This window comes from Polypterus senegalus, chromosome 15 (assembly GCF_016835505.1).
Source record: "Polypterus senegalus isolate Bchr_013 chromosome 15, ASM1683550v1, whole genome shotgun sequence".
NCBI lineage: Eukaryota > Metazoa > Chordata > Cladistia > Polypteriformes > Polypteridae > Polypterus > Polypterus senegalus.
Window position 1 is genome coordinate 136,518,521 of NC_053168.1, and position 27,042 is coordinate 136,545,562.

Consider the following 27,042-nt stretch of genomic DNA (forward strand, 5'->3'; position numbering starts at 1 on the left):
CCATTCCAATACACACACAGACACAGCGAACAAGCAGGGATGGGGCCAGGTCGGTGGCTGGTTTATACCGTTTCTCCACATCGCCCATCGGGTGACAGACGTGTTACGCAGGGAGGCTATGAACTTCTAGTTTCCTCGGTAGTGCCACAAACCTGCGGTTGCCCTGACGACAGACAAGCAACCCTCGACAGATGTGTCAACTGTATTTCGGCGTGCAGCACCGTTGGGGAGGGTCTCTAAAGAGCTCAGAAATCTCACAGTATCCATGACCCTCTTCTGGATAAGCAAGTTACGACATGGATGGATGGATGGAGATACAGACAGTATGTACAGAAAATTAAGGCCTGTGCCTCCACGGCGTAGCTCAGTCCCACCATCCCGCTCCACAGTGGTCTCACCGATGAGGGCATTTGTTGTTCCCATAGGAAAGTGAGATAAAGCGTAAACTCTCATAACATTTCTACAGATTTTTTGTCATTTTTCCTTTCTTCTGCATCTCAAACAGATGTTATCACTACACTTGGAAAAATGCTAACTTAATCATTGGACGCAGATCTAATACAACCACGCGCCAGACAAAGGAGGGATAAAAAAGGACTTTGATAGAGCCGAGTGTCAACCATGGCCTAATTCTGACCTCAGTGCTTTGCATTTCTTCAGCAAGTAAACTCTAATCCTTCACCTAAAGCCATCCAGAGAAGACACAAATGCCTTTTTACTTCAGACAACTAAGTGTATATATTTATATATATGTAAGGATTATGTCTTTAAGGAGCTGTAGATTTTCATGGACAAGAGTGACCTTTATTGTTACCTGATGGCCACCCTGCTAGTTCTGCACACACACACATACACAGGCGCTTTGTTCTTTATTTATGATTTTTTTTTGGTTATATTTCAATAGATTTTCTTTCTTGTAGTCTTTCTTTTAATTATGCCAAATTTAATCACTTAGAAAATATGTAATTCTGTTTAAAACCCTAATTTCAAGGCAGTTTTAGAAAATTGTGCTAGGGAACTTGACTTTACACATATAATTGGGTGATAATTCTGGAATTCAAAATACCTTTGATATACAAAAGCAATGCTTTTGTTGTTTTCTGTAAAGTGTCTCCACCCAAAACTTATACATATATTTTGCTGCTTGTTATTTACCCAGTGTTGTTTGTACTGATTGATGGCCAAGAAAAATGCTGGATCTCATGTTTTCATGGAAAATTAAGATACAGTCACAAAGTTTCTCTTATATAGATAGATAGATAGATAAAGAATAGATAGATAGATAGATAGATAAAGACACTATATTATAGATAGATAGATAGATAGATAGATAAGAAAGGCACTATATGATAGATAGATAGATAGATAGATAGGAAAGGCACTATATACAAAGGATATTTAAAAATGACCTTTATTATGAACATTAACAATATACAGTCATAAGACAAACAATCCCAATATTCAAGATAAAAAAAAGGTATATATCAGACAACCACCACTACTCCCCCTTTACACTCCTCCTACTCCGCACATAAATAAGAAAATCAAAAAAAATTACATTTCATTAAAACACAAAGATCATAGATAGATAGATAGATAGATAGCATTACTACCAATCTTTGTGATGCGTCTTCTGTTGAAATGAAAAATGCAGCAACAACAACATTTATTTCTATATCACATTTTCATACAAACAATGGCGCTCAAAGTGCTTTACATGATGAAGAAAGAGAAAAAAAGACAAAATAAATAAAAATTAAAATTAGGGAACACTAATTAACATAGAATGAAAGTGAGGTCCATTGGCCAGGGAAGAGAGAACAAACAAACAAACAAAAACTCGACTGCTGGTGAAAAAAATAAAATCTGCAGGGTTTCCGAGGCCACGAGACCGCCCAGTCCCCTCCAGGCATTCTACCTAACATTAATGACCTCAATCATATACAGTATGTCTCTGTTATACAGTTTGCCATTTGGTATGGGATTTGTAAAACCAGTGTTAAAGTTTATGAGGTGCCATCTGTTGGAATGACAAGCGCAATGCATTTCACTGTTACAATTGTTTGTCTTACATCAAACTGAATCGCATTCTGATTATTTGGTTGGTTTCTTACCTGGTAACGCTTGTGGTTGGTTGGCCAGTTGGCAAACATCCACCACACCCTCTCAGATGTGAGGAGCAGACTCTCAAACATGTCTGTGATCTACTCCTTGCAACTGAGAGGACATGGCAGATGGTTGGCGACTGGTTGACCAACCACAAGCATTACGTAGTAGGTGACCACCCAAATAATCAGATTGCAATTCAGACCTATAGAAATAATACTGCAGTTTACAGCCTGTCAAGTAACAGAACCAAATGAACCAGCCGCCATGGCGCCTCAGGTGCTGGCGTCCGAGATTCGATCTCCATAAGGGAAAGCAAATGTGTGTACACCTGATGTGCCCCAATTAGGTCTAAACACACATCACATACTTTTGTTATTATTTGGCACATACTATATCATATATCTATATATGTGTGTGTGTGTATATTTTGTCACGTATGCACATCAGAAGGTCACCTTCCAGGCTCATCAGACATAAGCAATACACCCTGGGACGCTGGAGGGTGTGGTTGCTGGCACTCCTGTCTCTTTTGTCACCCACGGCTCAGAGAGGACACCTACTGTGGGCACCTGACCCTGCCCTTTCCAGTCCAGGAGGTATAAAAGCAAGGCGGTCACAGAAAGGTCATGTCTCTATCGGGAGGTGTGACCCTGAATCCTGACCAGAGGCTTTAGAACCTCAGGCAACGGCAACATTTTGCTTTTGTCACTTTATTGCACCATTGAGCGCTTGTTATTTTCAGTTCCTTTATTATTTGAATAAACGGGGTGACACTCCAGTCATATGGTATATATTTAAATATGTATATACTATCTATCTATCTATCTATCTATCTATCTATCTATCTATCTATCTATCTATCTATCTATCTATCTATCTATCTATCTATCTATCTATCTATCTATCTATCTATCTATCATATAGTGCCTTTCTTATCTATCTATCTATCTATCTATCTATCTATCTATCTATCTATCTATCTATCTATCTATCTATCTATCTATCTATGCCCCCCATTCTACTTTGTTACCTCTTATCAAACGTATCCATCAGTAGCTTGAAGCGGCCAGAAGCTGAGTATGGCTGAAGTCTTTTACATTTTGATAGCAGATAATTTGTTTTAAACTGTGGAGCCCCTGGGTCTAAGGCTCCTACAGCAGCAAAATATTTAAAAATACATTTTATAGGACATTAGTGTTGGGGGAGATTCCAAAGAAAATATGCCTTTCCTATATTAGAACCAGCTGTGACTTTCTGTGCTGATGAGTCATCTGTTTTCTTTTTTTTTTTCTTCTTTTTCTTCGTCTCCTTTTTTTTTTTTTCTGGGTGGGAGACCTAAGCAACTAACACACAAAGTCTTATTCAAAAAGCTGTTTGTTTTGCTCCGGGTATCCTAGCCACAGGCCTACTTATATGAATTTGTATGTTTATTTTACTTTTTTTTTTTTTTCTTTTTCTCACCCAGTTCCAATAATAAAAACGGAGCCGACAGATGATTATGAACTCTCTCCGATCTGTGGACCGGTGGCTCCTGGACTAAGCACTGTATCTAAATCTTTCTACAACCAGCAAGTTCTGACCACCCTGATGCCTTCAGATCCCAGCCCTTGCTTCATGGGAAATTTTTCATCCTGCCACCAGAGAAACACTGTGATGCTGTCAGGGTCCCCCACTTTGAACTCTAACTCCAAGCTGAACGAGCTCTCCTCTTCCGCCTACAGCAAATGCCTTAGCAGCATTGGGCACAACCAGCTTGCTGGCGTCCAGCAGCCCAGTGCAGGTGTTCCTATTATCCAGGAGGTGCCTTCAAGAGCCATAGATGTGCCCTCAAGCTCCCCTGATCAGTCATCTCTCATCATGCTGCAGCCTCAGGTGAGTCGCCATCTGAGCAGTAATTCTCATGACTTGCGACAAACTCTCTATCCCAACAGTCCGTCTTCTTCTCCGGTTCCTTCCAATACCCAGGAGGCACCCTACGGTCAGGCCTACAGCCCATCCCATTCCTCAACATCCATGACCCAAGGACAGCAGCACCAGAAGACTCCACAAAACAGTCCTCCCACAAATCATCTGGGTTCACTGCCAGGCTTAGAGGAAGAAAACAGTGAGACCTCATTGCCAGTTACAGTCAAGCGAGAGCCAGAAGAGCTGGACCAGATGTACTTAGATGACGGTAAGTTGGGCATGATGAGGGTATCTCAATGACTCTGCGCTAAACTGAATGCCATGGTAAGGGAGATGCTTTATTGCCAAGACAATGTTTTGGAATGGGAGGCCACGGCTATCACAGCAAAATATGGTCATGTGAAAAAGTAAGAGCACCCCATGAAATGTTTTTCATTTTCAATGCATGTGGACATATCAAAGATTTGATCTTCATTTTTACAGAATCTACGGATAAAGGTGATATAAAAATTTGTCTTTGCAATAATTTGTTCAATGAAAAAATGAACAGACATTCCATTTCCGGCTGTGGAAACAGTAAGTCCACCCTTGGCATTGCCCCCTCATTTCCTATAACTGCCTAGTGGCCCTGACATTGACTAGGAAAATGGTTTTCCCACACCTCCATGCAGAATTCTTTTAGCTGTGTCTTGTATGCACGGATCCTCCAAAAGTATCCCAGTGGGATTTAGATCTGGGCTTTCACTTGTGAGGTAGAAATCGTTGCCTTTATATATGTATATATATATATACTGTATATAAATGTCTACACGTAGAAGTGTGTGTGTCTCTCTGTCCGGCCTGGAAATGCGAGTCTATAGCATGACGCTCAAAGAAAGCGACTCTGTCGCCAAAATGGAACTGCCAACAAAAGAGAAACTCGCTTAGCTGCTAATACACAAGCGAGGCGAGCACATCGGCAAAATGAAACCTCCAAGGAGAGAGAAACTCGCTTAGCCACTCATAGACAACAGAGGTGAGCACGTCTGCAAAACAAAACCGAAGAGGAAAGAGAACCTTAACTGCGTAAACGCTAATGCACAACTAATGATGAAGTGCCAGAATCCATGGTTTGTAGGAGCCTGGGCTTTTTACAGCACAGACTTATATATAAATATATATATATATTTATATTTACAGTATATATGTATATACTAGCCATCCTCCACGGCTTCGCCCGCGTATTAGTGAAGCAGGACTGTGAGAAGGGCCCGGCCCAGCTGTCTACTCCTGACGTTATTCTTCCCCTCCCCTCAGCCCACAGCCACTCTCTCGGATTAGCAAGAATAAATCGCTCCTGCAAGCAAACTACGATTCTTAGTGTGATGAGAGATGTGGCAAAATCAACCAGAATGTTCAAGCAAATTATAGGAAAAAAAAAGATCTAAATCCAATAAGTAGTTCTCTCGTTCGCTAACTAAGCGGAGTTAAGATTATGCCTCGAGGCAGACCCGTGAGTGTGGATGGCCCCGCCCCCCTCCCCGCAGCCCAATGAGTTTCTCTAAGATTTGTGCTAATACATCGGTACCGCGAGCGAACTATGATACTTAGCACGATGAGAAATTCACAAAATCAACAGAATGTTCAAGTAAATTATAGAAAAAAACCCAATCTAAACCCGTTAAGTAGTTCTCGTGAAAAATGGACAGACATACAAATGGGTCTAAAAAACTATAAGAAATTTCACACTTAAACCAAGTCGCAAGTCGTCATGGTTCGGGTGATTAGTGATGAGTGAGTCCATGGTATTTGGCTTTTATATATATATGTTTATATATATATATATATATGTGTGTGTGTGAAAGGATTAAGACAGACACAGAAAGAGGTTTGGGGCAGCCACCCGTATACTTGAAAATAGGCTGCCTAAAGATGATAGTTGGTTCCGAGTTTTACAGACTTTAGTCCAAACAAGAACTAACAGACAGGGAAACATGGCAGCTTTAAAGTCAGGCAGGGGGAAGTGACATCATTGGGGCTGAAATCGGAAGTGACGTCATCGGATCCAGGTGAAATTTCCCTTGGTCTGTTTGCCGAAGAAAAAGAGTAAGGATCAGTGCACACTGCCATCCCCTGATCTGGCGTGGAATTACATCCCTTTGATCCGTTTAGCTGTCTCCCATGCACACATGTGTGACTATATATATATATACTGTATATACAGTGTATATATTTATATATATATATATATATATATATATAAAATATATATATATATATATATATACACACACACACACACTTGTATATATTAATAATCAACCTGAAGAACCAGGCAGGAGGAAGCTTGTCCATTGCGTCTTTTATTTCTCATCATGAGAAGGGATTCACTCCATCATTGCTGCCTTGAATGGAATGGTCATATTTATACTGTATATAGCTGAATTTACATAACAGTACTCAATTGATGCTTACTCTGATTGGTTGGACAGAACCAATTTCATATGTAAAGAACTCTTCTTTGAATTCAATGGTTCTTTGGCAAGCAATGGATCTATGAAGAACCCCACAGCCATTATTGTAGAACTTGTTTGAGTGTTCGAAAAGAATCTTTTATCTCATCCTGACGTTCTTTCTGAATGGTATTTGTTTCCTCCTGGCCTACCTTCCATGCAGATCTCATGTGCACTGCCTCTTTCTAATGGTGGATTTGTGCACTTTGACATCTTCAGTGACCAGAGCTACCTGTAGGTCCCGTGATGAAATTCTGGGCTTTTTAAAGACTTCATTTGGTATCTCATGTTCTGCTGTCAGACTGAACTTTCTTTGGCTAACTCGGTCTGACCTGGCTTGGGCAACTTGGTAGTTGTATGAAATCTTCTCTGCTTGAAGATGATCTTCCAGACAGTGGAATGGTTAGTTTGCTACTTTTGAAATCCCTTCTTAGGCTCTTAGGCATCTCTAACCTAATTGCAGAAGGTCCCAGAGAGCTCTTTTGGTTTTGGTGTGGTGATAACACACACTTCAACAACAAAAGAGCAAAGCAAACCAAAAGCTGGAGTTTAAAATACGAAGACAGCTTCAGACAAGATCCCGTCTGCTGCCATCGGCATCCTGATTCTGATCTGAAATATTTGAGGTGGTCATAAATGGAGGGGTGCACTTACTTTTTCCAAATGCAAAATATCTAAATTGTACAATGGACTACAACATGTAAATGTGGTACGATGTTTGTTTCATTCTATCACCTTTATGTAACAATCCTCCTTAAATGAAGATCAGATCTTGATATGTCCACGTATGTTCAAAAATGCGAAAAACGTTTCATGGGGTGCACTTACTTTTTCACAGGCCTGTAAATAATAAATCATAGCAATAAATACTTGTAAATACTCTGTTGTCATACTGACATTGCATTGGATTTGATGTGCTGAAGATCTTTAAACGAACTGCATGAGGACAACAGCAGCCCTTAAAGTTCACAAATCACCAATGAGACTTTCTCTGTTTTGATTTGTGAAGCACAATACGGGGAGCCGGCCTGCCAGAAAGGCCTCACCCTAATGGTGAATCCTTCTCAAAAACGAGTTGGGTTTTGTTGTTTGGATGTTTGTGATGCCTTTTTGAAAAACCAAGCGTTTGGTTCATTGTATGATTATGCTGGTGACGTCACCCTCGGCACGATGTTGGGTGGGCCTTCATTCTTGCCTTTATCGATTTCTAATTTGTTTTGTTTCTGCTTGCAACCTTTTCTTTGAAATCTTTCTGAACACTTTGACATTTATTCTTTGTACGGAAATGTGCTGTAGAAATTAATGTTGTAGTCGTCGCGTTCACTGCATTTCTGTGGTACTGTTTGCTTATAGTAACAGCGTCTGTTGTGGTCTATCGTTGTGTCACTCAGTGTAGATGAGCAACATGCAGTGTATGTTATACGAGCACTGGAAATTTTATAAAAAGAAAATCATTCTTGTTTTCATTTGTCTTTGACTATTGAGCCCTGACGTTCAGTTTTTGGCGTTCTTCTTATGGTTTCCCGACCCTACTCTGATTCTCGACTAGGTTATTGCTTTGTCCATTTCCCAGGCTTATTGGTGGCTACTCTAATGACTAAACATCTCCTCTTGAGCCTCGTTTTGTGTCGTATTCATAACACACTCCCAGGGCAGCCTATCCCCAAACTCAAAATTCAGGCTTTCTTGCTGTGATATTGGGGCCATTTACATGAAAACATAAAAAATTTGTCAAACGAGAGGAAACCATTCAGTCCATTAACCGTGATGGAAACTAAACAGTTAGCACTGTTTCTGAAGGGCGAGCCAAAAATGAATCGTCAGTCTGATCGATGTGCTCAGCGAAGTCAAACCATACTGCGAGAAACCCGGAAATAAGCGCACCATCTTTCTTTGTGTTAAACCTCCATTACTCGTGATGGCGCGGGCACTCTTTCCCTTACTGAAACATACACTCACTGGCCACTTTATTAGGTACACCTTACTAGTAATGGGTTGGACACCATTTTGCCTTCAGAACTGTCATAATTCTTCATGGCACAGATTCAACAAGGTGCTGGAAACATTCCTCACGGATTGTGGTCCATATTGATATGATAGCATCACAGAGTGGCTGCAGATTTGTCGGCTGCACATCCACAATGCGAGTCTCTCGTTCCACCACATCCCAGAGGTGCTCTATTGGATTGAGGTCTGGTGACTGTGGAGGCCATTTGAGTGCACTGAACTTCTTGTCATGCTGATTTGAGTTTTGTGACATGCTGGAAAGAGTCATCAGAAGATGGGTACACTGTGGTCAGCAACAATACTCAGGTAGGCTGTGGCAGTTAAATGATGCTCATTTGTCACTAAGGGGCCAAAAGTATGCCAAGAAGATGTCCCCCACACCATTACACCACCAGCGCCAGCCTGAACTGTTGATACAAGACAGGATGAATCCATGCTTTCATGTTGTTGACTCCAAATTCTGACCATACCATCTGAATGTTGCAGTAGAAATCGAGACTTTTCGGACTAGGCAACGTTTTACCAGTTTTCTGTTGTCCTATTTTGTTGAGTCCATGTGAATTGTAGGCTCAGTTGCCTGTTCTTAGTTGACAGGAGTGGCACTCGGTGTGGTCTCCTGCTGCTGTAGTCCATCTGCTTCAAGGTTTCATGTGTTGTGTGTTCAGAGATGCTCTTCTGCATACCTCACTTATAATGAGTGCTTATCTTAGTTAACGTTGCCTTTCTATCAGCTCAGACCAGTCTGGTCATTCTCCTCTGACCTCTGGTATCAACAAGGCATTTTCACCCAGAGAACTGCCGCTCACTGGATGTTCTCTCTTTTCAGACCATTCTCTGTAAACCCTAGAGATGGTTGTGAGTGAAAATCCCAGTAGATGAGCAGTTTCTGAAATACTCAGACCAGCCCGTCTGGCACCAAAAACCATGCCGCCTTCAAAGTCACTTCAGCCCCCTTTTTTCCCCATTCTGATGATCGGTTTGAACTTCAGTAGCTCATCTTGACAATGTCTGCATGCTGAAACGCTGCCACGTGATTGGCTGATTCGATTATTTGCGTTAACAAGCGGTTGAACAGGTGTACGTAATAAAGTGGCCAGTGAGTACAGCATTAGAAAAGGGAGCAGTGAACACTCCTGGAGAGCTGAAGATTGACAAATTTGTAATGGAAAGCGGTAGTCAAAGATCAGGAAAAGGTTATTGTGACCAGAAAGGCCAGACGGAAAAACAAAATGGAGTTCAAAATTTGCAAGGGTCGCACACACAACCACTCGGGGAGCGTCAGGTCAGCTCTGAAGAGGTAAGAAAGCCATCCGCAGCGTCAGTGAAGAAGTGATAGCTAATGACCTCTCTCTCCATCTTCCCCCTTCGACAAGACGACGAGTCCCGGGACAGGCCGTGACATCACTTCCTGTACAGCCCTGGACTCTACCGACTCTTCTGCCCCGGGGGGCTGTTTAAACAGTGAGGGCACCAGAAGTTGTGCCCTTTTAGACCACAGACACTTAACAAATGCAATTCCACAACAGAGAAGAGACATTTCTTTGAACCTTTTAGATTCACTTCCAGTTCTTCTTCTTCATAAATGGGGTACCCCTGCTGGTCCCAAACCCTTTTGCCCAATTCCAGTACACAGACTCATATGGACACCCATAAGGGAGGTTTTGTCCTCAAACGTGACTATCCTTTCAGAATCCAGTTGCTAGTTTTTACAAAGACACAAGCGTTGCTTGAGGTGAAATGCTTTTTAGTGGTGCTGGTGGTGTCCTCCAGCCATATGAGGAATAAGAATTGAGCAATAAGAACAAAAGCACAGCCAAAGAATTCCACATGGAGTAACTCCTAAGGTCAAGCTCTGTTCCATCTGACGAACTCCAGGTACATTAAAGCTGTCAGCATTATGTGCGGGCCAAAATAAGTCACTTTTACATATCGGAATAACGGCAGGGCCTCAAACAAAAGCTTCTGCTCCGGTAAGACAGATGAACTGCAGGATTGTCGTCTGCCCAAAGCTGCTAATTACTGCTACCAATGGATAATTCTGAAAAACCACCAAAGTTTCAAAGGAATGCTTAGGGCTCTTGCATTTTTATTTACTTGCCTGGCGGGATGCCATCCAGCTGCGTAAGCACAATCCAAAATATAACAGCGAAGACATCCAGAAGCGGAGAAGACTCGCTGGAAGCGTACCAACCCAGCGGCGGCAATCCTGCACGTGAACACGGGGCTGCACTTGATGCGGGTTAAGATGGCAAGAGAGGCTCGTGATTCGGGGCTGCCAGTGGCCCCCCGCTGGGAATCACTTTGCCTCACGCGTGTCCCGTACACACAGAGTCACATCTGGGATGGCGTGGTGTCTGCTTTTTATATTCACTTCGCTGCTCATGAGACACCTATTGACGTAAGCCTTGGGCTTCATGCTGCTTACTGAACAATTACTAATCTGCATAGATGAGCCTGCTTATAGTATACTAGCTGTGCCCCCCGTTTTTGCCCGTGTAGTAGTGAAACAGGACAAACTTTAACAATCAATATAAAAAAAAAGTGATCATTTGTATTGGGAAGAATTTATATTGATGGCTTTCGTATCCGAGGGTCTTTTGATATGCAATATTTTAGGTTTTGCTGTCGGGGCAAGAATGTAGCTGACACTTCTTTGCCAAAAATGTAAAAAGTTGGCAGGGTATCTCTGGCCAAGCGGAAGGTTGGTACGCTCGAATGTCAAACGTTGGCACTGTATCTGATCATGTCAGGTCTGACGAGAGAGCGTCCCTCGCGTGGAGAGAAGAGCACATGGCCGTGACATCTCTGCCAATCAGCAGCTACCCTCTAAAACACACGTAGCTCTGGCCTCTCTCTCAAAAATGTCAAACGTTACTCCTTAACAATCTGTAGATGATAAAATCTGTTGAAGAAACAGGTATCGCTAGCTAAGTGGAGGCAAGGTGCGCTCCAACACGTGGTGACAGGTACAGCGACTCGAATGGGGAGGCTGGCAAGTGAATGAGGAGGGCACTGCCCAGCCTCCCGCCTCCCTCTCCCCTCGTCCCACAGCCCATCTCTCGCATTCGTGTGAATAAATCAGTGCTGCAAGCGAACTATGATACTTAGCGCAACGAGAGAAGTCGCAAAGTCAACCAGAATGTTCAAGCAAATTATATCTGAGTCCGTTAAGTAGTTCTGTTGTACGCTGGCTAAGTGGAGGTAAGGAACATCCCGAGGTTGGTACCTGAGTGAGGAGGTCGCCACTCCCTCCCCTTGGCCCGTTGCGTCTCTCTCGAGTTCGCTCAAATAAATCGGTACCTCAAGCGAACTATGATTCTTAGCATGATGAGAGAAGTCGCAAAATCAGCCGGAATGTTCAAGCAAATTATAGGATAAAAAAACCCGATCAAAATCCGTTAAGTAGTTCTCTCGTAAAAAGCGGACAGACACGCAGAAAGGCAGACATTGGATTTCATAGATAGATAGATAGATAGATAGATAGATAGATAGATAGATAGTGATCAAGTAATGTACGATGCCGGATCCAAAATAAATGTTGGGGTGCCAGCCCAGTCACCCCTAAAACATAAAAAGGGCTTGTTTGCAAGACAAACAAATCACAAGGCCAGAGTGCCTCCTAATAATCGGTCAGTTCTGAGGTAGATCTACATCCTGGGCTGTGTCTGCGTCCATATGAGACACCACTTTCTGGGAGCTCCTCTGACCAGAAGGGGCGGAGTCAGTTGCCTCTCATTGGGCAGTCTTCCAGGAGCTGTGAGAACAGAGACAACACCACTAGCAACATTTCCCACTCTTGAATAAATTGGTACCACAAGCGGACTATGATACTTAGCATGATTACAGAAGTCGCAAAATCAACCCGAATGTTCAAGCAAATCATTTTTAAGTCTATCTATCTATCTATCTATCTATCTATCTATCTATCTATCTATCTATCTATCTATTGTGACGGACGGCCGGGTCCCATGCCCAGCTAGGAGGCCCCTTCGATGTGTATTCAGGGGGAGCAGCCCTGGAGGGTGCAGTACCTCCCCCTGGACGGTGGATGACCGACCTCCTGGGTTGGAGTGGTGCCTCAGTCTCTCGCAGGGCTTCATGGGAAATGGAGTTCTCCACAGCCCTGTTGGGGTCTGGGGTGGCCGCCAGGGGGTGCAACCTGGGTCCCTGAGCCCAGCTGGACTAATCTCCCTTTCCCGGAAGTGCAATTGGAAACAGGTGATCAAGCACCAGGTGGGCCATAAAAGGTACCAGCAACCACCACTCAGTGGCCTGAGTCAGGTGGAAGGAGGACAAAGCTGTGGAGGAGTGGTGTGGAAAGAGAAAAGAGAGAAGAGTGTTTTGGTGGTGCTAAGTGCTGTACTTGGGACTGTGTATTGCTTGTGGGGTTCACGGGGAAGACGTGCCCCACAGGTGAAGAAAATAAAAATTTCTTGGCCTTTATACGTGCCTCCCGTGTCATGTCTGTGTCAGGTCGGGTGCAATATAGCGCCTTTCTTACACTATCTATCTATCTATCTATCTATCTATCTATCTATCTATCTATCTATCTATCTATCTATCTATCTATCTATCTATCTATCTATTATATAGGGCCTTTCATAGATAGATCCTAATTGTAGTATAGTGGGCAGGATAGATAGATCGCTAGATAGATAGATAGATAGATAGATAGATAGATAGATAGATAGATAGATAGATAGATAGATGATGTGAAAGGCACTATTTGAAAGAGGGCACATAGACAGATAGATTCTCCTCATGGTATATTCAAGCTTAACCTTATATTAATTGAATATTTCACGTTAAAAGGCAGTATTGAACGTCTTTCGTTTTTGCACCATTAAAATCTGGATAGAAGAAGGCAGAGCTGAACATGACTGGCTGGCGTCTTTTTAGCAGCTTTGGTAACAGGAGGTTTGAAAATAGCTGGCTGTGTCATTTGATAGCAGCAACATCAGGGATCCTCCAACATTCATTTTAATCAGGAGGGACTCCAGGATGCCGCTGGCTGACCACAGTAAATGGCACACTTGCGTCATCCAGTTTTTGAATAAGCCTTCTTGGTTTTTTCCTGAGCCTTTTCTGAGTATGTGGTGGAAACATCGCACTGCAAATGCATCTTTAAAATTAGGCTTTCCCGTTTTGAGTTCCGCACACAGTAGTATGAAAAATCCATCAGCCAAGGGTTTTCCTCAAGATTTATTAGTTATATGTTAGCATGAGATCTTCTGAAATTTGATTAGATGACTTCATTGGACAGAGATTTAGCACTCACCACCAAGTGTCCCAGTAGTGCGGTGATTCTTAAAGTTAATGGGATACATGAGCTCCCCTTGAGCACCAGAACTATAATTTGGCCTACTACAGTGCAGAAAAGGAAATGTCTTTCAAATGTCTACATGTAAAAGTACTAACTTGATCCCGAAGAAAAAATGGTAACTCTGACTTTTTTTTTGTCCACAAAGACTTGTTGCAATTTAAACACTTTGATCTGTAAGGGAATCTGGTTGTTAACAAAAAATGGCAGAAAACAGAGCTGCCGTTATGATTGCGGATATAAGTTCCCCAGTCACAATAAAGATTTATGACTTGATAGGTTTAGCATTTTATTCTTTTGTGAGACTGTAATGTGAGGCTAGGAGCTCATGAGCTCTGGAGGTGAAAAGCACACCATATGACCAACTTCAGAAATTTTATCAAACTTTAGGATGTATTAATAGAAAATGGGGCAGAAAATAACAAGTACTGAAAAGGTGAGAGTCAAAGACACTTTGTGTATGTTTGGGTTGTCCCCTGATGAAGGTCAATATTTCTATGTGGTTTTGTTTTAAAATTAAATCAAATCAATGCCACTGTGTCCATAAAAACCATCACAAATGATCAATAAAATTAGAGTGACTGCAAGTGAACTGACTTAATGCCAAAATTAGTACCTCAGATCATCCATGTCTTGTGGGCAAACTTTTAATGTCCGTAGTTAAGAATAGATAATGTCCCTCCAGCTTTGTCGAAGATCACCTAAGTTGTTCTAGCAGTCTCTTCTTTTGTATCCCATGGAGGTAGTTTGAGTGGAAGGGTTTGTTCCCCACTCTTCATGGACTGTGCTGGACTCTCTGACGTTTCGGTCAAACCACTGGAGCTTGTCTTGGTGCTTTCAGTCTCATCTTGGAAGAAAGGACAGGCTTTGAGGTGCCAGGTGTTCTTGAGCCCTTTTTGTGGCTGCTTCTGTGATCTATGAAGGTTTGGCATGATAGATAGATAGATAGATAGATAGATAGATAGATAGATAGATATGAAATGCGCTATTTAATAGATAGATATGAAATATACCATATGATAGATAGATAGATAGATAGATAGATAGATAGATAGATAGATAGATAGATAGATAGATAGATAGATAGATAGATAGATAGATAGATAGATAGATAGATAGATAGATAGATAGATAGATAGATAGGCACTATATAATAGATAGATAGATAGATTTAATTTGGACAATGAAATTAGCTTTTCTTCAAGTGTGCACTCTACTAACCAGCTGACTTGACTGTATATAATGTATTTTAAACATCCATGTCTGGTAATCCTGCAATGGGCTGGCACCCTGTTCCATAAGTTGTTTCTGCCGTGTGCCCTTTGCTTGCCCGGATAGACTCTAGCTGTCCCATGACTCTTCCAGCTGACGACAACATGTTGTAATATCTCCTGTAGGGTGTGTTCCTCCAGCTTTGTTGAAGGTCACCATAGGACCGTTGTACCAGAATCTTCTTTTGTATCACACAGAGGTAGTGTAAGAGCTTGTTCCCCAGTCCTCATGACCTTCAAGGACTGTGCTGGACTCTCTGGCCTTTTGGTCTCCTCACGGGGGCTTGCCTTGGTGCTTGTGGTTTCAAACAAAACAAAGCAAGACATGCTTTGAGGTACCAGGAGTTCATGAGCAGATAGATAGATAGATAGATAGACAGATAGATAGACAGATAGATCCTCTTGGTAGGTGGTTTAGGTAGATGAGAACATTTAACAGGTAGAGCTGGCACTGCTTCAACAGAAAGTGACATCAACCATCTTGTCCCGGGTTGTTCTCCTTCACTCTAAAGCGTTAGTGGCAGTGTCAGGCCAAAAGCCTTTCCGAAGTTAGATATGATATTCCCTGAGATACTCCTTTCATTCACGTGTTTGACAGCTCCTATTCCCAAAGACTCAGCTCGAATCTTAGGACCTCAGAAGTGTCTCCATATATGGGTGCTGATCCATTCACTACTGTGTAGGTGGACAGCAGGGATTTGAACTTAATAAGTGCAGCTTCCTTGAAGCCAATGTAGTGATATGAAGAGGAGTGACATGTGCTACCTCAGTTGGTGGAACACCAGACTTGCCGTTGCGTTTTGAATATTCTGCAGCAGGTTGGTGACATATGCCAGTACTTCTGCCAGCAGAGAGTTGTGATATTCCAGACGTGACAACACCAAAGCCTGGACCAGGAATTGTGCTGCATTCTGTCAGATATGGTCTGATCTTGATATATATATATGTTTTGTACAGTGAATCTGCAAGACCAGGAGAATTGCAACATGGGCAGTGAAGGACAGCGGGTCATCGATCACCATGGTTGTGAACAGTCTTGGTAGGTGTTAGCTATGATAAACCGAGTTGACAAGTGACGCTTGTTGAATAAACTGTCGAATTTGGATAACAACTGTGACAAGGTGAGCTGGCGTTCCTTCACCCAGGCTGTAATATCAGTGAGACGTTCGAAGATTCTAGGTGATATCGAGTGGTCCCCTGCAGGGAATGGCATAGTAACTGATAAGAGAAACCATGGGGCGTGATAATAGGGCCTAGTGAGGAGGTGTATAGAGAGAAGAGGAAAGAACCCAACAGAGATCCCCAGTGCTTGACTGGTGCACACTTGACTCTCACACATTGAAGAGTCTGCCCAAGAGATATGACTCAGACCACCTGAGGGCAGTCCAGTGATGCCAAGGTCTGAGAGAGGATGGCAAGGAGGCTGTAGTGGTTGACCATCTCAATGGGAGTGCAAAGAGCTACCAGGACGAGGACAGATGACATGTTTGTAGCTCTAGCCAGCCATAACATGTCCACAACGGTAAGCAGAGCCATCTCAGGCCCTTCTTGCAGACTTGACTGATTTGGATCTGTTCTATAGAAGATAGGAAGACGCTTGGTAAGTGACAGCAGGTTCCAGTGTTTTGGATAGAAAGGAGAGGAGAGCAACTGGACTGCAATTACGTACTTGAGATGGCTTGAGTGTGTGCTTCTTGAGCTATTCGAACCTGTTTGAACATACAGAAGGTGCCTGAGCTGAGTGAGGAGGTGATGACGTGTGTATCTGCAGAGATGAGTGAGGAGCCAGCAACGCTCACCTTTCCAGCCCCATCTTTATTTGAGGCACAATCAGATTGCTCCTCTTGTGAAATCTGAAAAAAGCATTGGGGTGCTTATGAATAAGAGGCCATTGAAGCCCATTCCATTGCTCTCCACGTTCCGGGTGTCTTGGCGTCCCTCGGGTTCTTTTACGGCTCTGCTCTGTGCTGTAAATGACAGCGTGTTAGCCGAAGCTACTGCTGGTCCTTGAAGCCTGTGCCAGCTACAGAAACAGGCCCCAACATTATAGCCTTAAGGTATAATTATCAAAACGACGTGCGTCTCTGCAGTAAGTACAAGAGAAACACAAGTGTGGATCTCAAAGGAATTTGGATGTCAAATCCCTGTAATCGTCAGGTAGTTTTGGAAAAATTATATTGTTTCATTTGTTCAGCTGAAGGCTTTATTTATGAAGATTTGAAGTAATGAGCTGCAATTTCTGAAGGTGGGGCTAGACATGCTGCTGAAGTTCTGTGCTCCTCAAAGCAACAGTTGAGCGGGCTGTGGTGCTCCATGACACCTTTAGAGAAATTAGAACTACGGTATGGACTCTCCCTCCAGCCTTAAGGTTAGCTTGAGGTCAATTAATGTGGACAGCACAATTATACTGTCATTTGCATTGTTTTCTATTTTCCTATATTCCCCTGGGAGCTCCTGGTTTAATCCTCATTCTTATCTGCATGCGTTTTCTCTACGTATTTCAATTTTCTTATGCATCTCAAAGGCATTGTCACCCATCTGAGGGTCACCTTCTGGGATCAAGTAAGGTATACGATAAGAGTGAGCTCCACCTGCTTATAGTACCATCTCTCTTTTCCACTGGAGAACCGAGAAGACGCTCATTCAGGGCACCAAAACCCCACCCACTACCTCAAAAACCCCGCCTCTTCCAGTCATGACCATATAAAACTCCCAGAAAATGGCGTCTCCTTCTCAAGAAAGCAATCCCACGTGATGGAGCTCCCTGACGCAGACCTGCTCGGCAGAGACAAATCTTTCAACAAGCCAAATAGTGCGCCTCTTTTCTGTTGCGGCACCGTGCGCACATTTCTGTTCAATTTCTTTATACCAATGCAGTAATAAGGGTGGGCAGGTTGGCACCCGAACTTTTTTTTTTGAGGATCCTTTGCCTCCTTTTTCCCTTATTACATGTACAGTATAGTAGATTAATGGAAAACTTTGAGTTTGCCCGGTATGAATGAGAGTGGTCTGCGACGGACTGTTGTGTCTTGAGGACTGGCTTTGATTTCATGCAACCCTGCAATGCAAAAAGCATGTATAGAGAAGGGAAAGGGGAGATTTTTCATAAGATTCTAATTTGTCATGGCACACCAACAGAAAAGCTCATTTTTGGTGATATTTATGCATAGGCTGAGTTGCACCATGTAGTACCAGAAGCCCTAATAGGATCATATTCTAGCCAGAAACAGAAGGTAAACGGCAGTCTTATGTAGAGGTGGTGCAATATAATCACTATAGATGGCATACTGGTAGAAATATTTGACATGGTATGGAGTTGGCTACACTGGTAGAGAATCAATTTTTATAATTGCTGTAAATGAATAGGGAAGACAAAGAAATGAGAGTTGGCGTCTCATAGGATATCCCATTTTATGTCAATGTCCAGTGGGCAAAATGAGGGCACAGTCATGCCAAGAAAAAACAATCAGTGCTTGCCATCCTTAAATAAAAGATCTTCAGAGGATGCAGAAGATAGCCCAAGAATAAACATCGAATTCTGGTAGGTTTGAGTTGAGACCACAACGAATGGAGCTTTTATAAGTACTAGACGTGGCTTCAGCAGTTCACCGAGGATTTTCTCCTTCTCCACTCTAAGTAAACAGATGTAAAAAAAAAAAGAAAAAGTTAGCGTGGGTATCATACTTCACTCCTTACCCTTATTTGTCCAGCACAAACCCGTAAAATGCTCCCGATGCCCAGTGGAATCAAATGAACGAGAATTGTACAACTCAAAGAGAATCAAATGGACGAGAATCGTGTGACTCGTTACTGTGTAATGATACAATTCCCGAAAGAAACAAACGAGAATTTATTTGCAAATAAAATGAACGAGAATCAAAGGACATGTACTCGGGTAATGATTCGGTTTGAACTTGAAAGAAATTTGTGAATGACTCATGGCCAGTGCCGTCAATGAGCTGTAAAAAAGTGTGCGCTAAGGTAAAGTTGAAAGCAAACAATCATTAGAAATTACAATAATATTTTTATAAGGTTCAGTTTTGTGTAATTTGTTGAATGAACAGCAAATAAATGTATTTGTTCAATATTATGTTTCTACCTTGTATTCTGTGTTCACCCATTCGAGTCATGAATTATACAAAGCAAATATTTAAAACATTCAAATATAATTGTGCTGTTCCTGTATTGTACTTGTATGATGAACGAGAGAATCGCCAGCGTCAGAGTCCTCGTTCGCCGATAATGATTTAGTTCTAAGTAAAGTGAACAAGAGTCAGGAGTCAGACGGGTGGTACTTGCCCATATGCTTTAAACATCCACATGACAGGGACTGATGAAATCATGGAAGCGCTTTTCGCAGAAAGAACAAATCGTTTGCAAATCACCTATCATTAGAGAGTAAGAACCTTTAAATCTCAACTTAATGTATGAGCTTGGGTCCGAACACCATCAGACTAACACCAGCACTTTACCAAAAACACACTTTTATTAACACAAATAAGTCCCACACTGTACGCAGTGCCCCGAGCACCAATCACCCTCCTCACAGGCTTCTCTTTCAGTGTCCGTGGGCCGCCTTTCCTCTCCTCATGGGAGCTTCGTCCTTTTCCCGCTCCCAACTCTAGCTCCCTGATTGGAGTGAGACAGCCCCTTTTATTCCCACTCGGATGTGCTCCAGGTGCCTGATGACGCTCTTCCGGCAGCACTTGTGGCGGAAGTGCTGCCCTTGCACCAGGAAGCACTCCGGGCATCCCTGGAAGGTCCTTCCTCCACCCTCCCTGGTGTGGCGGAAGTGTCGATCTCCTGGGCTCCACAACGCTCATGGCGCCCCCTGGTGGAGGCCGTGGGCCCCATTGGGCTTGAGCCTCCTTGCTCCTTCCCCGTGGTCCCCTCAACATCCAGGACGGTTGCCACCTTGTGGCCCGGGAGATGTATACACCACCTTCCGGTCCTTCCAGGTGTCCCGGCCAGGTCTGACACCCAGCCTCCTGTGACAGTTGTTTGGGACAATTTCCGTGAATAGGATGGACGAGCTTTTTGGCTGAATGGCCTGTTCTTTTCACAATCTCTCTAACGTTCTATTTTTCAAAGTGACGTTTTGATTATTTCCCGGTTAACGGATCCTTGCTCTTGTTTTTTAAGTCTGAATTGTTGATTGTGTTTTGGTTCCGATAAAAGTTCCAGTTTTTGCCTTTTTCTTCATTCTGTCCGATTTTGATTCCTAATTTTGGTTCTGGTTATAAGGTCACTTTGACCTCCCACTAACAGAATTGGCAGAAGTCTTGTTTCGTATTCATCTCCTGGTCCTCTGTCATTTAGATAGATAGATAGATAGATAGATAGATAGATAGATAGATAGATAGATAGATAGATAGATAGATAGATAGATAGATAGATAGATAGATAGATAGATAGATAGATAGATAGATAGATAGATACTTAAATTATTATCTCCAGCAGTGCACAAAGGTGAAGCACATAACTGCCTGTGCTCTCTGTTTTTGGTTTCTTGGTCCTCCTCACGATGAGTTGCAAATTTTAGACAATTTCTTAAAACTGATGTGCTGTTTCAGTCCATGGTCTCCAGTCCTAGACAGATCTCCTTGAAACATGGAATAAATTACCAAGTATTGTGGTTGACAGTAGGACTTTAGGGACCTTCAGATCTCGAGTTATTTTGGAGAATCTCGACAAATAGGTTGGATGAGCTCATTGTTCTGAATGGTCTGATCACATCACAATTTTTCTAGCGTTCTAACGCTGAAAACACTTTTTATCACATCATGGATAGTAAATCATTGTTATATTGGAGTAAGACTTTCTTTTTAAGGATTTTTCTGTTAACAAATCCTTGCTCTTGTCTTTTTGACTCTGAATTTTTTATTACGTTTTGGTTTCTGTCGAAAGATCTGTTTGAATTCCGGTTTTCGACTTTTGCTTCTTTCTCTCCGATTTTGATTCCTGGGTTTAGTTTTGGTTCTGGTTATAAGGTCGTTTTGACCTCTCACTAACAAAATTGGCAGAAATCTTTCTTCTTGTTCGTTTCCTGTTCCTTTCTCATTTAAAATACTTTCTCTAGTAGTGCATGAAGGTGAAGCACATAATTGCCAGTACTCTCTGTTTTTGTTGGCTTCTGGATCTTCCTCACAGTGAATTGCAAATTCCAGATAATTTCTTAATCTAGCAAGAAGGGTCCCCCTGTACACTAGCAACACAACCATTTACTGCCAGAGTGCTGAGGCTCAAATGGAATAAAACTGATTCGCTGTTCTGGCCCACTGCAAGCTCTGATCTCTAATCTCCAAGACAGTAAACATTGATGCATGGAATAAACGACCAAGTAGTGTGTTACACAGTAGGACTTTAGGGGCCTTCAAATACCATTGAGATAGTTCACATTGATACATGGAATAAATGACCAAGTAGTATGGTAGATAGCAGGACTTTAGGGACCTTCAAATACCACCATTCTAAAAATTGAAGGTTCCTAAAGTCCTACTGTCTAGCACTTGATACTTTGAATAAATTACCAAGTAGTTATGGTAGACAGTAGGACTTTGGTGACCTTCAAATAACATCAAGAAAGAATACCTTGATACATGGAATAAATGACCAAGTATTCTAGTACAGATTAGGAATTCAGGGACCTTCCAAAACACTGAGATAGTTCACATTGATACATGGGATAAATGACCAAGTAGTATGATAGACAGTAGGACTTTAAGGACCTTCAGATACTATCATGTCGACATTTGAAGGATCCTAAACTCCTACTGTCTACCACTTGATACATGGAATAAATGACCAAGCAGTATGGTAGACAGTAGGACTATAGGAACTTCCTGAAAACACTTCACATTGATACATCAAAAAAATGACCAAGTACTATCATAGACAGTAGGGACCTTCAAATAATGTTGCGGTATTGCACATTGATACATGAATTAAATGACAAAGTAGGGTGGTAGAAAGTAGGACTTTAGGGACCTCAGATACTATCAAGTTGAGATTTGAAGGATCCTAAGCTCTTAATGTCTACCACATGATACATGGAATAAATGACCAAGTACTGTGGTAGACAGTAGGACTTTAGAGACTTATAAATAACAAGTTGAGATTTGAAGATCCCTGAACTCCTACTGTCTACCACATTACTTGGCCATTTATTCCATGTAACAATGTGTATTATCTTGAAGACTTGAGATCATGGGCCAATATGGCATATAGTAGGACTTTAGGGACCTTCAGATCTCAACTTGGTGTTAGTTTGAAGAATTTCGATGAATACAATGGAGAAGCTTGTTAGGATGAAGGGCCTGAACTCATCACAATTGTTCTAATGTTCTAAAAATTGGGAGTGGTCTCCCCTAGACAATGCAAGACAATGATTATATTTTTATATTATGTATGTTAAAGAACCATCAACAACAAATCAAATCAACTTAATAATATATTGAATGATTATTATAAACATAAAGTTGAATAAATCAGACTCTGCAGCTGCATGAATAAAAGGTAAAGTACCACTTCTGGTTAGCGGAAATAGCCCAAAGGTTGATAGAAATCTACTTTGTTTACCTAATACTTGTATGAAAAATTTGGTTGACCTGAGTGGAAGCATACTCAAGTTATTGTGTTTACACACACACACACACACACACACAGACAGACAGACACACAGAGATAATTAAAAAAATATATATTTTCGAACTCTGGGAGATTTTTGGACGATTGCAATACTTTCCCTACGAGAAATTAAATCGGATTCAGGGAGGTCTAAAAGGTCGAGATTCATCAAAATCTCAAGGTTGAATTTTTGGACGATTACAATACTTTCCCATGAGAAAGTAAATCGTAGTCAGGGAGGTCTAAAACATCGAAATTCATTCAACATCTCAATGTCAGATTTTTGGACGATTACAATACTTTCCCTATGAGAAAGTAAATCGTAGTCAGGGAGGTCTAAAATGTCGAGATTCATCAAAATCCAGAGGTTGAATTTTTGGACGATTACAATACTTTCCCTACGAGAAAGTAAATCGTAGTCAGGGAGGTCTAAAATGTCGAGATTCATCAAAATCCAGAGGTTGAATTTTTGGACGATTACAATACTTTCACTACAAGAAAGTAAATTGGAGTCAGGGAAGTCTAAAATGTCGAGATTCATCAAAATCTCGATGTCAGATTTTTGGACGATTACAATACTTTCCCTACAAGAAAGTAAATTGGACTAAGAGAGTTCTAAAACATCAAAATTTATCAAAATCTCAATGTTGAATTTTTGGACGATTATAATACTTTCCCTATACCTCGTATACGAGAAAGTAAAAGTTCCCCACAGTCACCAATCAAAATCCAGGAAATTGGAGTTATAAGGGAGGGGTACTAACCACTGTGCCACCATGCCCACCCTTAAACGTCATAATCATTCCTAATGAAGATTTCTTCTATTTCTCCATACACGTTTGTGCCCAGATTCATTCATGATGGATATCGTCCTCCCCTATTTATGTGCACTGCCCCGACTGCTCTTACTTTCTTTAATGCTCACAGGGGCAAACTGAAATATTTGCATACGTGGCGTACGTTTTAAAAATGAAACATAATAGACCCAATTACTCTGTACAGATTTCTTTTCTTTATATTCAAAGATTTTCATAATTACCGTGATTGACTATGAAGCCCTGTAGTTTTGTCTGGCGCAGCCCTAATTATGTCTTTATTTTTGCTTTTCGTAAAACGGCAGGCTGGTCTCTTTGATTTTTTTTTCGAGAGTCCAGATGTGATCGGTGCCACAGGCAGGTAGAGCATTCTAGTTAACAAAGATCGTCTCACTGTAACAAGCCAGCCGGCAAAAAAAAAAAAAAATAACAAAATCTTAACAGCCTTCTTCCCTGCCACCGCTTTCTCCTGTTGAGGAAACAAAAGGCTTTCCTCATGGAAACTTTTGCTAATCTGGCCAGGTGCCCAGGACCAGGCTCTCCACATTTCTAATGATGATTGAGAGAGTACATGCTGTGATAAAACATGCTGAGTCGTTAACATTTGGGGGTGAGGGGGGAGGGCTATTGGAGGTTGGAGTGGTGGGTAGGAATTAGTTATTGAAAGGGGGGGAATAATTCATTAGGGTCAGAACTTTAATGGAGGCAGCCAGATCACTTCAGGAGTGCTAGACCGTTTTAGGGAGACTGTCGAGACAGCGGGAAGAGAGTTGCTTTTACTCTTCTCACCCCCCCGACCTCTAGTGGCCCTCCCAGTGGAGAGACAGCCATCACCAAATCCTATTTGGCACGGACAAGAAATGCCATCCCCCTGGTTGCCTTCTCGGAATGTCGGGTCAGATGCTGGAGATGATAATGCACCAGAGGCTGAAGATTGCCTACCGGTTATTGTTTTATTATAAACAAATGTCTTTATTATTTATGACTCCATTCACCTGAGAAAGATGGTGGAGTACAAATTATAAGAGAGCCCAGTTGCATTATGGGCACTGTGGTGGCACACGTACAGACTCCCGAGTTGGCATCCTGGGCCCAAGCACTGACTACGTTGAACGCTCTTCTTGTTTTCGTCCCATGTTGGGTACATTGGTGACTTTAAACTGCATTGGGGTGCCTGGTGTTGCCCCTCTTGACCCTGAATGTTAAGTGTAATTGTTTTATAGGTGGTATTTACAGTGGCCAACTTTCTGGATCTGATGAGCGTCAACATCATGTGACTTAACCTGGCCAGTGCCAGTTCTGCTTACCAAAAGTGGCCCACTAGGCACTCAAATTTTGGTGGGGCCAGCAGGGGGAGCTTACCCTGTGGTCTGTGTGGGGATCCCAATGCCCTAGTGCAGTGACGGGGACAGGTATTGACTCTCTGTGGTCATTAAAGATCCCTGGGCATCCTTCGTAAAAAGTATGGTGTATCCCAATGTCTAGGTTAAATTGCCCACCACGGTCTAGTCATTCTAGCCCCTTAATCATCCCATCTTTAATTGGCTAACTGTCTCTTACCCCATTCACCACCTAAGAGCTAATGTGTGGTGAGCATACTGGCGCAAAAATGGTGGCCATCGCATCATCCAGGTGGATGCCACACATTAGTGGTGGATCAAGTGGCTCAGCACTTATTATTATTATCATATGGTGGGCAACGATCCAATCAGAATCATGGGTTCAAATTCTGGCCCTACAGGTTTGTGATAAATAAATAGATAATACGCTCACGTTTTTGGGTGGGGTGCTATCTCTCCATGTAAAGTCCTTTGAGCACTGAGAAAACTGAAATATAAATTGAATTAACTATTATGACTGTAATCCTAATCGGCTTTTGATATTTCCTGAAGCTGCATGGTCCCAGTCACTGGTACTTGCAGCTTTTTATACATATATATTTTTTAAACCATAAAGCTCATAGACCTCCACACAGGGGATGACATACTAGGTGCAAAATCACAGAGGGGGACTTTAACAGTCACCAACAGCACAATCCTCACCTGAGAGAAGCCACTTGAGTCCCCAAAACCCTGCCATGTTTAAATGGAAGCCGACCAGCATGATTGTCCAAGTTCAGGCTGAAGTGCGTTGAGAGGTGGGCACAGTTCAGTGAAATCGGAGCAGACGTGTGTGTGGAGTGTGTGTCTGAGCCGCTCTGTAAAGTGGGCACTTGAGTTAAGTGGGGCTTTTGTGTTCCGCTTCTCCGTTGTTAAGTGCCCTTTCTGAATCTCAAGAGAGGCACTATATGATAGATAGATAGATAGATAGATAGATAGATAGATAGATAGATAGATAGATAGATAGATAGATAGATAGATAGATAGATAGATAGATAGATAGATAGATAGATAGATAGATAGATAGATAGATAGATAGATAGATAGATAGATAGATATGATAGATAGATAGATAGATAGATAGATAGATAGATAGATAGATAGATAGATAGATAGATAGATAGATAGATATGATAGATAGATAGATAGATAGATAGATAGATAGATAGATAGATAGATAGATAGATTTTTTTTATTTTTAAAACCAAACTTTATTGAATAAACACAGGAATAAATACACAAAAAAACACAGTAAACTCAAAACTTAAGTCTTACAAAAAACCACGTACACACATTCCTAATGATGATTATTCACTTTTAAACCATTACATATTCATATTGTTCTTGGAATATATATTTATTTAATCCCTCCCATTGTTTCCACCCTCCAATCCCACTTATTCTAATTTATCAACCCAATTTATAAAGGAGTAAAACACCAAACTCAGAGCACAAATTGCAAATTATCTTCATCACATACACAAAGCACATTATTCACACACCACATTTCCTTAAACTTTGCTAAATTATTTGTGGACTTATAAAAATTAAAATCCACTAATATCCTACTTTCACATACTTTTCTAAAAAGACAACAACATCTTCATTTCCACTCCCAGTAATCTTGTTTTTACGGGTCTTCCATATTGACAGTTTTGCTTGCCCGATAATAAAATTAATTAAGTTCATATTTTCTCTGGTGTGTTTAGTAATTTAACCCCAAACACAAACACCGTGCCATTATACGGGACCCCCAGCCCTTCTACTATTCTTTCAATTTTACTAAAAAAGGTCTGGAGCCTCTCACAATACATAAAAGCATGAAAGACACTTTCCCTCAGACCACAAAAAGGGCAGCAATCTGAGACCCCCGGACATATAATCGATAAGAAGGAGTTCACCGCTAGTATCCCATGTACCAACCTCCACTGCAGGTCTCCCACCCTACTGGCCAATGGCGGCTTGTACAACCCTCCATGCAGGGTTCAGTCCTGAGGGGCTCCAAGCTTGTCTCTCCAAGGTGTGTCGTGTCTTCGTGTCCTCAGCTGCTCCAGGTTGTTCACCTTCACACAAATCCTGTACAGCTGTTTCCCCGGCACTGTAGGTAGAGATAACGCC

General features: G+C 41.9%; 1 protein-coding gene across 5 annotated transcripts in view; it reads left to right on the plus strand.

Moving 5' to 3' along the window:
- nfatc1 (nuclear factor of activated T cells 1) overlaps positions 1-27,042 on the plus strand; it is a 251,234-nt gene that overhangs the window by 171,731 nt on the left and 52,461 nt on the right. For 4 of the 5 annotated variants that reach the window (XM_039737220.1, XM_039737221.1, XM_039737223.1 and 1 more), the window contains exon 9: positions 3,575-4,282. In XM_039737220.1, coding sequence (XP_039593154.1) covers positions 3,575-4,282 — 708 coding nt within the window. The remainder of the gene's footprint in view (positions 1-3,574; positions 4,283-27,042) is intronic. The other variant, XM_039737224.1, reaches the window with a different exon arrangement.